Source organism: Leuresthes tenuis, unplaced genomic scaffold (assembly GCF_036924035.1).
Source record: "Leuresthes tenuis unplaced genomic scaffold, fLeuTen1.0.hap1 SCAF_2, whole genome shotgun sequence".
Taxonomy (NCBI): Eukaryota; Metazoa; Chordata; class Actinopteri; order Atheriniformes; family Atherinopsidae; genus Leuresthes; species Leuresthes tenuis.
The window spans coordinates 24459789-24477283 of NW_027325356.1; the positions used below are offsets into that span (position 1 = coordinate 24459789).

The following is a 17495-nucleotide window of genomic DNA, read 5'->3' on the forward strand; positions in this document are numbered from 1 at the left end:
TTGAGTCGAGTTTGTTCTGTTTCACTGGCACTGATTCCAGCTCTGAGTTTTCTGTGTAATGTTCTACATAGAAACAGTTCTATTCACACAACTTCTGAAAGCATGTCATCTATAAAAATAAAAAGGAGAGGTTTGGACTTGGAACATTTTTATTAAACTGCAGTAAGATGCATTAAAGAAAACGAGGTCAACCCCGTTCTAGAAAAATAAAAGATCAAAAGGTGAAACGAGACAATGAACCCATTCATTTGTTCACTCGTATGTGGCCTCACCACAACACTGATTATTTTGATGTTTCCCCAAAACCAGTCAACATTTCTGTCGCCAAGATCAGAGTCTGCCTGATCTGTCGAAGGGAAATTCCAGGATCTTTGGACTTGTGCTTGGGTGTAAACGGTCATTTAGTGGGGAGGAGCGAGCTGAAGAAAACATTCTACCTGTGAGTCAAAGGAGCAGAGAAGTGACGTGGAAAGAGTGGAGTGCTTCAGTTAATGTTTGCTTTTTTATTCCACACCCTTGTTGGCATTCACAGATGAACATTTCAGGACTGGGAGGTACTGACGTCATGGCGAGATGTGCCACAAACGGATGGAGCCGTTCCTGTCTGTATGCTGCTGATTACCGACTCAAATCAAAACACCCGGCAATTCTCTATAAAACCCGAAGGAACTGCTTCTGTATACTCGAGTCAAATTAAAAGCAGATGCCCGTAAAGTTCAAATGGCTCCTTAAAAATGATTAAACCGCTGAACAATTTAACCCTGACATATGGGAATAAACGGGCCCAGTTGAAAGATCCAAGAATTTTCCTTTGAACGATCTTCACTGGAGGAATGTGATTGGAAAAGATGCACATTGAGAGCTTTCCCTTTTCTTAGGATGATCATACGCTTATGAAGCTGAAAACACACTAGTTGACATAAGAAAACTGCCTAAATTACAGTATTATTACTTGGGACTTTTAAAAAGGTTTTAGAGGTAATTTGGACTCCCTCCGTCGCTTTAATTGCATGAACAATCACGGTTAAAAACAGCAGCTCAAGCAAAAAAAAAAAAAGCAGTTCAAACAAATTCAGTCCGATGTGTTGAACATGAAAAGAGCAGAGCCGAACCACTGATGGTCGGCTTGCTAATTAATGCAAATTTAAACATCCCCCGACTTTGATTTCTTTTAGAAGTCTCAGTCACCATCTAAAGTTAGCTGGTATTTAGATTTTTATCGTTTGCAGAGAAAGTGAAAGGAAATTAAATATCCAGAGGTCACACACGACAGGCGTGCACTCACCACAGAGAACCGCTACCATTCACCCGTGTTCACAGCTCATTATGTGCCCAGTCACACGTCGGTTCATGTCTCCACAATTCAGTCTTTCAGGTTTAAGTTAAAGGAAGGGTCTGCTCAGATGGTTTGGTATCCAGCATGGCTCCTCTTCCTCCCTATTAGATACGCAATGAGGACAATCAGCACAAGGCCGGCCAGAGCTGCTCCAACAATGATGGGGATCAGCATCTGGTCTTGGTCCATCTGACACTCCTCCGCTGCGCACGGAGAGAAAAAGAGGAGAGGAAAGAAGAGATTAGACAGAGTTTTTCAGCAAACGTGAAATAAAGTTGAGTGACGCTGGAAAACACTACCACAGCTTGATGTGAAGATTACACTCCTCCCTGTTTTTTCACATTAAAACTCATAAAGAGAAGAGAGTTGAAGAAACGGCAAATATCAAATCATGCCTGCAGCAAACTGGTTCGTTGTGACGTCAAACGGCTGGACCTGCAGTCTGAACGTGTTGAGAGAGAAGGTCGGCTCCACAGCCAGAGTCTGCTCTGAATTGCACATGTAGGAGCGGCCCACTGTACTCCGAAGATAGTCGAGACTGTCGTTGCTGGCTGAGAAGGGAGCTGAGGAGAGAAAGATCCAAATTTTTCCAATTACAGCAAATCGGAGAAGAGAAATGGGTGAAAAAAGAAAAAAGAAAAAAGAAGCTAGTTGTGGATGACAGGTGACGTACCGCTCATATCGGACCAGTTAGCCTGCAGGTTTATCCCGCTCAGGCGGTACTTGTTGGTTGTTGAGTTCTGTGGATGAGAGGAAGGGTTGACTAGGATGCTGCATTTATGCAAACAAAAACCCAAAAATTCATTTAAATAAATAAAAAAGGGTGATCATCAATTTACCATTGTGAAGGTGAAGCTGAGCGTGGTGGTTGGCTCTTGTGTCAAAACCAAAGAAGCGCTGCTGGCTCCACATGATCCTGCTGAACTTGTCCGATTGGGATTCAGGTTCAATAATTCCTGCACAGTCTGACAGAAAGAAAAGAAGTTGCTTTGTTTCAACTCATCTCTATTGACGAGTGACGGACCATACGCAGTCTGTGAGAGGTTTCTGCTCCTCGTTACCTTATTCTGAGACTGAGAGACGTAGGAGACGTTGAGCTGCAGCCCCATCAGGGCCAGCAGACACACAGTGCCGTTGCTGGTCTTCACAGAGTAGGAGCCCCGTTCAGGCAGTCCTGCTGGAGTTGGTTCTGGAGTTGGTTCTGGAGTTGTTGGTGTTGGTGTTGTGCCGGCGGTGGTCGTTGGAGCTGTTGTAGTGGCTTGATCTGCCATGCACACGCTTTCTGTGAAGAGAGTTATGATACAGAAGGTGAAAAATACAAAACAAAATAACTAAAAACCATTCAAAGCTGCCCACTGAGGATCAGAAACATCCTCAGAGTTTCACCTGCTGGGCTCAGTTCATTTCCCGGCATGTACGCCTCCAGCCTCATATCAGAGAAGGTCACTGTAGCTCCTCCGACCCCGATAGTGGTTGGAGTCAGGCACCGGTACGTGGTGTTGATCTGCGCCCAGATCCCAACTGAGGCGGACACCACAGTGACCACATCTAGGACACAGGCAAGCAAACCATGGAATGGTTAGAAATCTGTAACATAAGCGTGCAAAACAAGCCCGTGCGTACTAACTAGATTAACTTCACTCTCAGGGATCTATTTTGTTTTCTTTAGTTCAAATTCAATTAGCCTAATTCTGCGTTTATGTAATAATATTACAATAATAACATATTCTGCCAGACTTCCAGTGCTCTGATTTTAATAACCTGGACTGCTTGGTAATATTTAGATCTAATTAGGATGTTACTGTCAATACAAGCACCAGAGCAGTCAACCACAGCCGATGACAAAGTGAGTCGAGGCAGTTTGTTCTCACCAGAGCTGTTGGAGTCAGGAAACAGTGACGTGTCGCTCAGGTTGTACTGCAGAGTCAGGTTAGCAATACTATACACACTGCCATTGGTTGAGAAGCCAAGCCCGAGCGCGTGGCTGGATCCAAATACCGCCACCAGCCGCGGTGAGCTGCCGTCTGAGCCGCATGAGCTGCTCACCGTGTCGACCGTGGTGGAGTTGGGCAGAGGGAACACCACAGTTCTCTGAGGACAAGACAAGTTTGATGACTAGAGTTCACGAGGAGATGGGACACAAGCGATAGAGTGAAGGGGCTCTAGGAATTCAAAAAGCAAACATATAGTCAGGGTACATACTGTGGTGCTGGAGGTGTTGTATGTGACGGAGAATGATGCAGAGAGCTCAGCTTTAATACAGGTAGAATTCTCCTGCTTCACGTCAAGAGGAACAGCCTGAATGCAGCCTGCAGATGAAAACACGATGATGAGAGGTTGAAAAACTACAGCAGAAAAACTCTCCTTTCCATGTTTAAGGAAATCATGCGACACGGGGACAAATCGGAGGTTTAAATTGTCTGACGTGATTTTCTTTCTAAAAGCAGTGACAACTGATGACGAGACTGCCGATTCACTGGCAGTCTGTGAGTAATGTGCGCTTTCTTTAGATTATTCCTCCAGGTGTAAATTGCAGAAACACAGTTTAAGGTCATCAGCAGTCACGTGACAGAAAAAAACACATGGCTTTTTTTTTTTTGTTACAACGGATTTTTCTGAGCAGATCTCAGAACAGGTTTATGTACGTTCGTGTCCCCACACAAAGAACAAATGCCCTGGACATTTTTTGGCACCTAAAAAGAACTCCATTTTGGTCATTAAGACCATACTTTCCTACAACGATTACCCTTTTTTGTTTGTTTGATTGGGCCAATTCCTTGAATTTCCCTTAAACAATCTTGCATAGTGTAACAATAAATAACCTGAAAGTTGCATCTTTAACTTTAAAAGTCACAGTGCACAGCAGAGACACTGTTGCATGATGTCCAGTCCTAAATACAAAATAAGGCAGTTCACGCAAGCCGCCACAAGGGGTCGACAGACGGCTGAAAGTGACAGACTGAGACAAACAAACCCAACCTTGGACTCCTTTCCCCTTTTTCAGGAATGATAGAAGCAGGTGTAACTGAACATGTCCTGAGAATTAAAGTCAGGACAGATTCTTGTTAGCTCACTCAAAGAGCCAGTCTGGCAACTTTCCCACCTACACTACAGACTATTCATGCCTTTATACTCTGAAAACTGCCAAATCATTGCTGCATGTCTGAGCTGTGCGAGTGTGGCTGCACTGATCAAACGCTGTCTTTGAAAGCAACAGCGCCCATTCAGGACTCTGAATACTTAATCAGCCACACAACATTCAGCGTCACAGAAAACAAAAAAAAATTATAAAAGGTTACCAATCTCGTGCTGCAATAACGCAATACAGGAGTTTCCACTCGCATTTCACTTCCCAGTCGGATCAAAATCTGTTCACTGCTGCGGAATAAAACTGTAGGCAGACAACAGCACATAACAGTTTCTCTTTCCATGGTGAAAACTGCTGTGATGAAGGTTTCTGGAATGGTAGAGATGCTCCAAACATCAGTCGTTTGCCAGCTTGCATTACTGAGAGAATCTTACCTAGCAACTAGCCTGTAGGCGTAGTCAGTTCTCACTATAAGTGATACATCTATTTCTTTTTTATTACTTATCACACACTCATCTTTCCAAACCCCTTCCTCATTTCTAATACTTCCTCCATTTATCACTGTGCGAATCTTAATGTTTAGAGCACAGGGCTTCAGGCCTGCCTGTCAATCGCAGACTCCTTACAGAGACGTAACCCCAGTGTCTCCTCTCTGGTCACCCTGTAAACACTCAGCAGACAGTTTACACAACACTGAAATCTGGTCATGAGGTTACAGCTGTTGTGTGTAACGAGTATCAAGCTGCAGATAGCCAAAACATGCAAATATCAAACGGAGGAACATCTCATGCTGCTGCTCGCAGGCATCTTTTCCAAAGGTCACGCCGATGCTGCCGAGTTGAAAACAAAAGTGAGAACAGTCTGCGCTTAAGAGCAACAGTGATCTAAGAGTAGACTTTAGAATGAACATTAGAAGTCAACCAACTCAAGCCACATGTGTGTTGGCCTGTTTTCCTGTGTCAGCACCAGGTGTGCGTGTGTGTTCAGAGAGGTTAAAGCAGTCAGAAACCAACACGGTCATTGGGGCCCTCCAGAGCGGTTTGCAACACAAAGCCATCATGGCGGTCGTGTGAAGCTCTGAAATGACACAACAAAGAGGCCAATTTGCCGGTCCGCAACATCAACAAAAAACGGGGCCATTACATCAGGATAGGAGGCTATTAAAACTGAATAAAGTCCAGCGACTTTTCCAGTAACTCGGGTTTGGATTTTCAAAGACAGACGCGTGCAAAACCTCAAAAGGCTGCAAGTCTAAAGTCTCAAACAGCACTAATTCAATTTTTGGTCAACCTTGGATTTGAACTTAGAAATTTCCATTAATTACCTGCCTTCACCACCTTTCCCACAACATCCCTTAATTGTAACAGGCTTGGTGAAGCTATGAAGGAACATTATAACTTATAGATCCTAACCAGGAGGCTCAAGACAGACAAACTCCTCACCTCACCGACAATAACACTCCACGAGGATTACATAGCTTCACCTAGAATACACCTGCGGTTATTTACTAATTTATAACATCGTTTTGAGCGGCTGCAACGACATTTATCACAGAGAAGAAACAAGAAAAAACGGGACTCAAGAAAATAGTAACAGTAGACTGACTGACAATTAAATCCATCATAGCATATAAATAATGTATCCAACATGTCCAGAAAAGTCTACTTAGGAGTTTTAAAATAGTCTGTTTAGTCGAAAAAAAGTCTACAAACGGGCTCATTTAAGACAAAGGATGTAAAATAACTTTGAAGTACGAATTATGTTTAAAAATGGCCGACAGTTTGACAATTTTCACCCTTCAAACAACATCCTGAAGTTGAAGTCATGTTTTCAATTAGTCAGCTCGTTATAAATTATTAATGACAACATTTTTCTACTTTTCTGTGAGAATTTATCAATCAGAAAACCATTTTTTAAAAAAAATATTTTGGGCTATGTTTTTTTTTTTTTAAATATAGTTTAAACCTCAGCTGTATTGTTGATGAAAATAATACATGGCTTAAACTTGGCTAAACTCCTACGATGAGGTTTTGCGACGGCTTTTCGACAAAAATCAAGTCGAAATAAATCAAATATTAAGATTAGCGTTGGGGTACATCACGGGGAAACCGACAGCGTCTTTTCTTCATTAGTGGTGCAAATGTTTAATATTTTATTCGGACGTTGAATCACTGACTTCAGAGACTGCATTTAATTGTCTCGGGCCACTGGACATTTGATTGGTAAACGAGCCTTGCCGTTTCTCGTTGAAGATTAATCGGCTGCGTATTTCAGGTAAATGAGAGCACAGCTACCTGTTATCAACAACAGTTGGTCCGGCGGGTACGTCCGTGACATCACAACCGATAAACGCTAGGCTACGTGACGCCGTTCGGTCCAACGGTTGCACTAACGCCGCTTTAAACAGCAAAACACTCACCTAAAACCGCAAACCAGGCGACGAAGAGTGATGCTATACACGGGAAGACTTTCATGTTTGAAGCCAAGCCACCGCGCGATTTTCGTTCTTCTGGTAGAAAGGAAAATGCCCCGAGATGTGGTGTCGTGTCGCAGCTGCAGGCGCAGGTGGGTCAACTGCACTTGACTTCACAGAACGTTAGCTCAAAGTGAACCAGCGCTGATGTTGCTCTCCCGGTTGTTGTTTGACCTTCTCTGTTTTCCGGAGATAGATGAAAAGAGTGTGGAATAATCCAAAAGCTCTTACAGCCAGTCGAGAGGACCATTAATCGCGGTTAGACGCTGACTGCAGGCGCTCTGTCTGACTAAGCCATCTCTGTCATGTGAACTGGAGGCATTTAGAGCTGCCCAGTCACGTGAGGACGCCCCGCCTTCTTCCACTGTGAACTGAGCTCATCGAAGCGCCATAAAAACAGATAAACGCGCACCGACTGTCATTAATACGGGCTGCAGCCCAAGTAACCGCAATTTTTCCGCTGTGCAACTGACTGAGAAAAGAGGTTAGTCGTTAAAAATTGATTAGAACAGAATTGCGCAATAACACGCGTTGGGTAGCTGATACCAAATGGGTGAAGTCAAGTGGCACACCTAATCAGAAAAAGTAGTGCGCTTCCAGGAAAAATGAAGAAGACTTCTCACACAAGCATCATAAACAGGGCCGATTAATTAGAATGTAATAAGCATGGGGGGAACACCAAGCCAAATAAAGGCAAACACAGACTTATGTTTCTTCTCTTCCTGATATATCTATAGATATATTCTTACCTCGGGGATACTTAGGGATTGCGAAAGAAAGCTAAATTTCACGGCATCTAAAGTGTCTTGAGCATAATAGAGTGCATGGGGTGAGTCTGCAGTCTGTGCTGTGCAGGCTGCAAAGTACATGTGTTGTGGGTAGTCAGCTGACACTCTCATCAGTTCACGAGGCTGTGCAAAAACCCCAAAGGGAACGTAGTGGCAGCTTTAATGTTGCTGTCCAAGTCTTAGCAGGATCCTGCTACATTCTCACTGCATAGTTTGACCCTACTTTAAAAACAGACATTCATTTCTTGTCTCTTTTTTTGGTCCTAAAATTAGACTTAATGTCAGGGGAAAAAAATGAGCTTTAAATTATTCTTCACTAATGTTCAAAAACTGTACATTCCCTGCTGGAGTCAAACAAAAGTAAAAAAAAAAAAACTTTAATTTTCACTTCCATTTTTTCAGTAATGTGAGATATTAAAACACTAAATGTCTTCTTTCTGTTAAGGTGAAAAGTGTTACTTGGGTAAAAAAACAAAAGAGACACCGGTGTTGTGACGTGGGAAACACTGCAAATGCATCTCTTACTTAGCAAAGCACCCCCTTCTTACAGTTTATTGACCCATTTATCCTTTTCAAACAACCGTTTGATAAAATCAGATTTGACTGTAGAGGTTGCTGTTTAACACAAGCCAAGATAACAAGAGCTTTAACTTACTGTGGATACGATGGCGAAGGAAAAATGATGAAGGAAGGTTCTAATGGTTTTAAAACAAGAAAAGAAAAAAAATACTAGTTTGTTATCTATAAATCATTCTTTGAATCATTAAATATCCATTTATTCAGGTTCACTTTTCACGCTCTTACATACAATACAATCTGATCTACAAAAACATCAGCACGGGACATTGGACATTTTGGTCAAAACATACAAGATACCAAAAGTAAAACCCAAGTGGCTGGCCTGCATCATTTAGCGTCCTGTGTTACACACACTTATCATTTAGCTCTCCGCCTCACTTCCTCCCTCTCAAGCCTCCAGTCTCTCTTTCTTTGTCCTCAACAGGTGCTTCTCTAACCAGTAAAGCAACCAACTACTCAGGTTAACACCCAGCAGTAATGCAGCCATTCAAAGGGAGAACGCCTCAAACAAACAAAAAAAGAAAAACAAAGAAAAAGAAAAAACACAAAATAAAACTTAAAACTCATGACAAACCAGCTATGATAGAAAATAAGTGATTTAGAATGATGTGACGGTGGGAAACAAAAAAAAAAAACCACCAAAAAAAAAAACCAACCCCAATCCCAGGAAAAACAAAACAAAAAACAGGAAAGTGCTAGTTATTTTCAGTTGAGTTTTGCTTTAGCAGATTTGTAAGTCACATAAACCAACCATCAACAACCCGGGCTACTCCTCCAGCCCAATCTCAGAGTCCCACTAAAGATATTGCAGAATGGGAACAGCACAGCCAAGTCTCTCGTCTCTCTGGAGCTCTGGGTCCTCTGGACGTTGTGTCCAGGATTGAGGATGGAGGGAAAAGTCGGCACCAGAGGAGAGTCGGGTGGCTGAGGGGCTGTAATCCTGTGCTGTGGGGCCAGCTGTACGCTTGCTGTGAGAAAAGCACGGCGGTGACAGCGGCGCGCCTTCAGGCAACATAGTGATACTGGTTAGGAGTCTCCTTGTCACGTTCCATGTAGTCTCTGTCTATGAGCGACTCGATCCGCTTCTTCAGATCTCCAGGCTGTGGAGAGAGTAAAGGGAGGTAATGATGAGCTTTGGCCTTCTGTGTGTGCGGAGGAAGTAAAATGAAAAGGAGGACGAGGCGTTAATAGCGTCACCTTGACGGGGAACTTCAGCTGGTTGTAGAGCTCTGACACCAGTAAGTTGTGACTGAGGGTCTTCCTCATCTTCATGATGCGCACAACAGCGGCATCAATCTGATACTGCCTGTCTTGAAACACACGCTCTGTGGTGCTCACCTGCTCCTCTACCTGGTGGAGAAATGTACAAAAGAAATGAGCGAGAAGTAACATTCTGTGGAGGAAGACATATCTATGGTGGTTAAAAACAAGAAAAGTACACCACAGATTAGAAGAAGGAAGGTGTAAAAAAAAGAAAAAAGAGGAAATGAGATCTTTACCGTTTCCTTCATTTGAATCTGGTTGATCTTGATGCGGAACAGTTTGTGCTTAAAATCGTTGTTGAAGTTGAAACGATCTCCATCTTCCACATCTTTCCCGCGAGGGTTCTTGTTGAGGACACGTGCTTTTCCACAGGCCAGAGACTGCAGCGTACGCCTGAGCTCTCCCTCCTCTGTGCAGGACAACAGAGAATGACAGTGTGAGGCAGAGGACACTTCTGCCACGACCGAACGGGCACACTACATATTAAAGAACACGTGTAACCTATGCCGGTGGCAGAGTGGATGTCCTCCATGCTGAATTCCTCTCCCTCATTAAACATGAGCAGCACCAGCGTCTGGAACAGGGAAACCTGCAGCTCCTTCTTCCCCTGCAGGATATGATAGTTACTTGAGTAGAGTTCAGACGTTTGTCCATTGTGCTCCATGCCCCATTAAGACGTGCTGAGCCCTTACCTCCTTAAACTCCGCCTTTAGTACAGCGTGGCCCAGTGTGGGCTGCCACTGCAGCTTCCTCCCACTGTGCTTACCCAGGTAGAACAGTTTGAACACCTCCTGGAGCTTTACCATCTACCAAAACGATACTAATTATTGATACTTACAAAGACTGTTGACCATCATCACAACAATAATAAAATACAGTGTTTTCATTCCAGTGTCAGTTTAGGTCAACATAATGCACAACACTGAGCCTTATAGCCCTGAGCTTTCAGGGGTGTCATCTGCTTCCATAATTCCCACATGCAGGTTTAGAACGTGTGTGCACAAAGAGAAGAGCAGCACAAACATAGCATTGCTTACCTCAGAGGGCAAGTGGACCTCCATAGGTGTGTATGAGGGCCAGTAGCCCATAGTGAGGATGTTGACGGTGAGCTCTATGTTGCTTGGCTCACTCTGGTTCTGTATATACTGAGTCAAAATATCATTTTACCACTGTGCACTAAAAAATGCATGCAACAAACTGCAGACAGCATCAATGAGTGTGTGTTTCCAGTTGAATGTGTCCAGTACCTGTTTGAACTGGATCATGATGTCTTTGGATAGCTCCATGTCCTTAAACATCCCCTCAAGCTTACTGGTGAATGCTGCTCCGCATTCTGCAGGAAGTGAAAACAACAAATATCATAGCTGACGTGTTCTCACACCCCCTTATATACACTGACAGCAGACCATTTCAGGTTTTTCTCCAATCTATTTGATAGTGGAAAGTTTTTCTCCAATCTATTTGATAGTGGAAAGTTAATAAAAGCATCATTCCTCAATCAAATTTCAGCTTCAAATCTTATTGAATAGTTCAACTTTTTTTAAAATTTTAAGTTTAGTCTTATGAAGAGTACTCTGTATACACCACATAAGGTAATTCAGACCCTATCTAAATCCTTTAGATCGCAGGTTAATCTGCTTCCTAAAACAACTTGCTGATTAAAGATAGAAGACATGAGACTGTTAATTCACCATGTTTGAGTTTAGAGAGCATGGACTTCTCAGCATCAACAGAGGCACTCTTGCCAACCAGCAGACGCTTGGCCAAGTCCTTCTTATAAAAAGCTTCAAACACATCTTTTCCTGCAGGGAGGAAATGGAGATCAAAAAGTCTCATCACACTGTAACAAGCCTGGAAGCCATAAATATCATTAACTGAGTAACAAGCGCACACACACACAAGTGTAACTGACCGTGTATGAAGCGGAAGATTATCATGATCTTGTCCAGGATCCTCTCCAGCTCCTCCTCTGTCGCCTCTTTGTTCCCAGCTCTTAATTTAGAATCCACATACTTAGCTGGATGGGATGCAATAGCCAAGAGAGATGTTATCATGTGTTGGAACTAATACAAAACAAGATCAATTGAGCTGTGTAAATCAATTCAAGAGAACACAGGTTTTTCTTTTACAAAATGAGCGGGGCTGAATATAAATCACTGCCATTGTGTATTTGCCTGACCTACCAATGAGCTCAGCGGGCTTGTTGGGCCTCTTGTTAATAAAAGTCTCAAAGGCCTCCTTCATGGCGTTGATGAAAGCCTCATTTCGTGCAAAGCAGCTCTGTGCCACATTGTCCATCTTGTCCTTGAAGTCCAGCAGGTCTTGAACCATGTCCTTGTCCTTCTCTGGAGTGCACACAATCTCTCCACCGAACGACTGCAGTCAGAGAGCGGATACATGTGTTTGTGAGACACAAGACTGAAAGACTATGTTCGTGTTTTGTATCTACGTATAAGTTTGACGTCTGTACCTTGATGTAATCCCTCCAGAACTGCAGCAGCGTGGTTAGTCCTCCCTTCACCTTGCTGAAGAGCTGGTAGAGGAGGGCTAGCTCAGTAACACGGTTTTCATCCAGCAGAGTGCTCAGACCTGGGCACCAAAACCAGGCATGAATGCAGAGGTTTGGATTTCAAAAACTCAAACTAGAAATCACAACATTTTACAACTTCTGTCACACAACTAAATCAAATTAACAAGTTGGAAACTTACATTTTACAGCAAGACAGGGAAGTTATTCAAGTTATTTTTTCTATTTAGTGATGGACTATAATGAAATAAATTTAGAATAAAAACATTCAATGTAATCAGCTTTGATAAAGATTACAAAAGTGAACTAAATAAATCAAGTCAGAGGTTGTCAAAACAAGGGCTGAATTAATGCATCGTTGTCAGATAAATGCTGAGCACCTACATAAATAACCTGCGCCAGTGTGGGCATTTATTATTATGCAGTGTGTGTCGCCATTAAGCTGCAGTTTGGACCCCCCCAAAATAAATGTAGCTTAACAAACAACATAGATCAGGGCTCCATTATAAAATCAATACAGCCTTTACACAACTAAAACTATAAAACTAACACAATCATGTCCACAAACGTAACTGCACAAACTCTAATAAAGTCTCACCTTTTTGCAGGATTGCAGTCATATGTTCTCCTAAAAGTTGTTTCTCAATGCAGCTAATTAGAGGTTTCCTGTGGATCGAAAAACAACAAAGAAACTCTGAGGAAGTGAAATGCTACATTTGAGGGGGATCGAAAGTGTAAGCAGTGAGCTGAAAGTGTGATGCATTGCTGGCCTACAATAAATCTTTGTCTGAAGCACTAAAACACTGTTTGGCAATTTATCTGTCACTATGAAACAAACGCAGATGGGGGCGCTTAATGTAATGTCAGCAAGTATGAGCTTGAGTCATTTGTAAAGGGTAACGGGTAAGTGTAGCTAATAGATGACATGATTGCAAATCTTACTGAGTGCTCTGGTCGAGGTAGCTCACGATCCGATCGTTCTCCTCCTCCAGACGGCGGGCAACGTGATGCAGGTACTCGGGTACCTGGACAAATACACACATCCTCAGTACTTCAGATGAATAACTGTGACCACATGATGCACAGAGCGATTGGGTGGTCTCACTTACGTCTCTCTCCTGCATCAGTCGCTGTCCTTCAGTGGCATAGAGACGATTGGTCTCAGTCAAAAATCTCTCCTCAAAGGAGTCTTTGTAAACCTGAACAAAAGTAAGGCAGTTTGTTGTCAGTGTGCTGATGTGGCAGAGAGGAGAATCAGACGACTTTTTTAACCTCCGGAGGGAAAATGAGTCGTCATAGTGGAAACAAGAATGGAGCAACACGATAAATGCAATTAAAGAAATACATATTAAAAAAAAAAAAAAAGATCTAATTAAAACGTCAAGTTAAAAAAATACGACACCTGCAGATCTGACAACATGCCCAGGAGACTTCGGAGCAGACTGCGGTCAATAGTCTCTCCGTTCCGCTCCAGCTCTATCTGCTCCAAAATGCCTTCCACTGTTCGCTTCTGAACAGCGCTGTCGCTCACAATGTGGGTGCGAAACAGTTCCAACCCTGTGTCCCTGTAGCAAACAAGCACCACATCAGCCTTTAGAGGACACCCTAACAAACAGAGCAGCTGGAATGAAGTGCAAGTTTACCAGATGGAGGGGAGGAGAGAGTTCTGAAGCACATAGGTACGATCCAGGAAGAGAAAGATACTTCGGATCATTATCTATGAAGAGAGAAACAGTTAACCCTTTAATTACCCCAACTCAAGTACATTTTCCTGAACAGTTTGGAGATGCAAATTTTCCCGACTCACAGTTTGCCTGCAGTGGTCCTGCCAGCAACGATTCATTCGCTTCAGGAAGGAAAGATTGTCCAAAGACTCTGTGAGCTCCACATTAAGGAGAAAACATCAAACTCACATCATTTAACATTACATCTGACCACCTACACAGAACCCTTACCACAAGGACGTATAAACACATTAGTCTAATCGCTGGGGACAAAAACCTGATACCAAAAGCTTTTACTCTTCTGAACATGTTCAAACATTTTACTGCTGAAATCTTTAAAGTGAGTCTCGAGTCTCTGAGCAAAAGCGGCATATTCAGAGTGATTAGTAAATTAGATTTTAACATCATAAAAAAAGAACAATAAAGCTACACATTTATCACACAGTTTGTCAAACATCAATTATCCATCCATTTTACATACTATCTAATAAATTAGTGTATAAACACTGATGTCGGAACTGCAGTTTATGAGAAGAAGCTGCTTGAGGATGGACCTGAGAAAACAGGTTTGTTTCCCACAGCTTATTAAACCTCAAAGTGTCACTACACAGCTCTCTTGTTTCAAACAAAGCACAAAAAAAAGGAAAAAGGATATTCTCTAAACTGATGGATTTGGGCCTTCACGTGATCTTCACACACCTGGCGCAGCTGCTTGTACAGCGTGGGGGAGACTTTATACGAACACAGGTTCTCCACCGCCTGTTTCAGAAGGTTCATAAGAGACAAAAGCACAAGAGGCAAACATCGTCACAGAGTGAACACTTTGCAACGCTGTGCTGGAGCCTTTTCACAACAATAACGAACATTAACGAGCACCTGTTTAACAATCATTAGGCAGAGATTATCTTCATGACTTGGCAGATTATCTGCAGAACAAATCTGTCTGTGAAAGTCTGCTTTTACCCTGAGCTGAGCTTCCCTTTTGTTTGTCTGACATTCAAAGAGATCACGAGTTAAAAAAAATAAGAACTACTATCAAACACAGAGCACATATAACTCATGTTTAACCGTTTAGTACCGCTATGTTTTTAGAGCTCAGCCCTGTTACACATGGATGAGAGCCTGGGAGAACAACACCCCTAACATTAGTTTAATCAGACAGACCTGATAGAGCTCTTCCAGATTGTACTTGATAGAGGTGCTGTTCTGGATGGCGCCCACTGCATCCTGAAGCTTCAGCCACGTGTCCTCTGTGTAGTTCTCAGCTAGTTTCGGCCTGTCTGTTGGAAAACAACAGCAACAAAGTTAATTTGTGATTACTCATCTATTTCCGCGTTAGCAGCCGGATAGGTTCGGACATCTTTAACACAAACAGAATCAAATCTACGGTATCAGTGAAAAGTTTTGGACAAAACTACTTTCTTTAAAATTAATCTCTAAAATAATGTCACAAATAGTTTTTTATCACTGTTATTTGTACAGTGAACTCAAACTATAACAGTAAAAAACTATTATTTAATTATTTTTTTAATTATTTTAATTCCTTGGTATTTTTATTGAAATTGTTCAAATCTCACTTAGCTTCTAATCATCATTAGATACATCTCACCAAGTTTTTTTATCTTTATTTCTATGAGTTATGTGTATGAAGACATGTATGCATTGTACATTTTGCAGATATTTGATCAAATTCTGTCATACAGGAAGATTTCCTTTAATTCTCATATATATAAAGTTGTTTACATTAATTTATTCACAGAAATGTATTGATGTGATCTTCAAATTTTTAAATCTTATTAATATTTATCATTATAAGCAACTACCTGCATTGGACTGTGTGATGAAGGGTTTTTGCGATTTATGATCTGTATTACCAATTAAAATAATATTTTTTTTTAATCTAAAATTTAGTTGAGTTAACATTTAGTCAGGAAAAATATTCAACATTTTACTAATTGGTTTTAGACCCCCCCACACAGAAAAAAAATCGCTAATTGTTTGGTAACTTTAGTACACATCCTACTTTACAACTTTATTAAAACCTATAGATGGATAAACGCATCTCAGGTGGGACAATCAAGAGTTTGTGAGAGACTATAAAAAAACAGGCCCGAAGTAATTCTGATTTGAGAGGCCTTAGAAAGCATCAAACTGATCAAAACTGTAAGAATAGTAACTTTGTTTGCTGCCAAATTAACACAGTACAAGGTGGGCAGTTTTTTTACAGTACGATCCAAAGCCACATCCTCTGTAGTGTTGTGATCTAAGTTGTAGTTATACAACGCAGGAGAAAACACTCAGAAACGGTACCTTTCAAATTCTTGATCACTAATTTCTTTGAGGCGCCTGTTTTGCCTGACGCCACTGCGGACGTCCTGGCCATCCCGTTTGTGCTGTGCTCCGTTAGAGCCGAGAAGCTGGCCCTCTTGTCCTGTCGGGTGTCCTCTGCCATTATCAGATTAGCGCTTTGGCTTAACGCAGTATGGTTCAAGTGTTTTGCTAAGTTACTGTTGGATTGTTCTGCCGCCTGTTTCTTCACTGTCAGCAACACTGTCTCTTTGTTGAACCACACGTCTTTGGTTGAAAGCACAGCAACTCGCGGCCTATTTAAAACACATGTAAAAGCACACAGTTGACTACCGCAGGGTTAGTTAATCAGACAACATAACTACCGACAGTTAAGTAAACAGACAGCTAGCTAACAATGTTGTTATCTAAAACTGCAGCACACTTCAGCTACCACTTTCCGTCTTATTCACAGCGGTTTAGCTTTGCAGGCTAGTCCATGTCAGTGTTGACTACTTACAGATTTTAACGAACACAATTGCTGTATTATGCAAAAGTAAACCAAAATATAACAACGAAATCATTAGCGTTGATATAACAGACTCATGTTATTAGTGGCTGTCTTTACCATGGAGCTAGCTAGCACAACAAAATGGCTTTTCTCAGACAGTTCAGTTGGACAGGTGCATCTTGGGTGAAAAGCAGCCGAAGTGCGTTCAGGAACAGCTGAAACTTCGAATGTCAGTTATAATTTTTTTTTCCTCAGATGTGTCATAGTTTTGTCAAATTATTTTGAAATTTCAGTTAATGAATACAGATTAGATGAGAGTCTTTACGATTAGAGTACAATCCACTGGAATAAAATAAAACTGAATGTACATATTATTAGTTTATTTAGAAAAAAAGAGCATCTATAAGAAAAACAAAACTTTATACAGGAAAAATCTTCATTGTCATACCATCTTGGGTTCCGTAAAAATGATCATGTATTCATGAAAATAAAATGGTGAAAGTTTTTTTTACCTGTTTTGCTGCATTTACGGTTGGACAACTTAAATTTCATTTGTCAAAACAGAACTAGGACCAACTACAAGTATACCATGTGATGTAGTGTCTTTCCTCTAAATTGTTGTTTCTACTTTTTTAATTAAAATGACCTACTATTTTGATTAAATAAAATGCATAACTACTATGGAAATCACATCAAAGTTCAAGTAAATTATTCATTACATCTTTAGAAATGAAAAACAACAACAACACACTAGTGATATTAAGCATTATAAATGTGATAATGTCTGAAATAAAGGTAAAATTAGAGTTGTACATTTGTATTTTTCTGGTTATGTCATGAAATATTTTGTATAGATATTAGATTAATTTTGCATAAATGCACAGATGCTTTTGAAATGCATCACTGTCCCCTCTGAAGTC

At 41.5% G+C, this 17495-nt stretch overlaps 2 protein-coding genes across 2 annotated transcripts; both read right to left on the bottom strand.

Annotated features, from left to right (window-relative positions):
• Positions 1-300: 300 nt before the first annotated feature.
• Positions 301-7346, bottom strand: lamp1a (lysosomal associated membrane protein 1a). The gene is made up of 9 exons (XM_072380776.1): positions 6844-7346; positions 3539-3645; positions 3208-3427; positions 2723-2884; positions 2398-2618; positions 2176-2301; positions 2010-2076; positions 1732-1899; positions 301-1539 (listed from the first exon to the last, which is right to left on the bottom strand). Exons 1-9 carry the CDS (start codon positions 6896-6898, stop codon positions 1400-1402), a joined length of 1266 nt encoding a protein of 421 aa, XP_072236877.1. The 5' UTR covers positions 6899-7346; the 3' UTR covers positions 301-1399.
• Positions 7347-8436: 1090 nt separating this feature from the next.
• Positions 8437-16686, bottom strand: cul4a (cullin 4A). Its single transcript, XM_072380784.1, has 20 exons — positions 16089-16686; positions 14943-15058; positions 14433-14537; positions 13862-13930; positions 13698-13771; positions 13457-13619; positions 13164-13253; positions 12997-13079; positions 12653-12720; positions 11998-12116; positions 11711-11903; positions 11440-11544; positions 11219-11329; positions 10775-10860; positions 10565-10672; positions 10220-10333; positions 10029-10134; positions 9764-9936; positions 9462-9614; positions 8437-9364 (listed from the first exon to the last, which is right to left on the bottom strand). The coding sequence occupies exons 1-20, from the start codon at positions 16228-16230 to the stop codon at positions 9269-9271; spliced, it is 2274 nt and encodes a 757-aa protein (XP_072236885.1). The 5' UTR covers positions 16231-16686; the 3' UTR covers positions 8437-9268.
• Between the last annotated feature and the right edge of the window lie 809 nt (positions 16687-17495).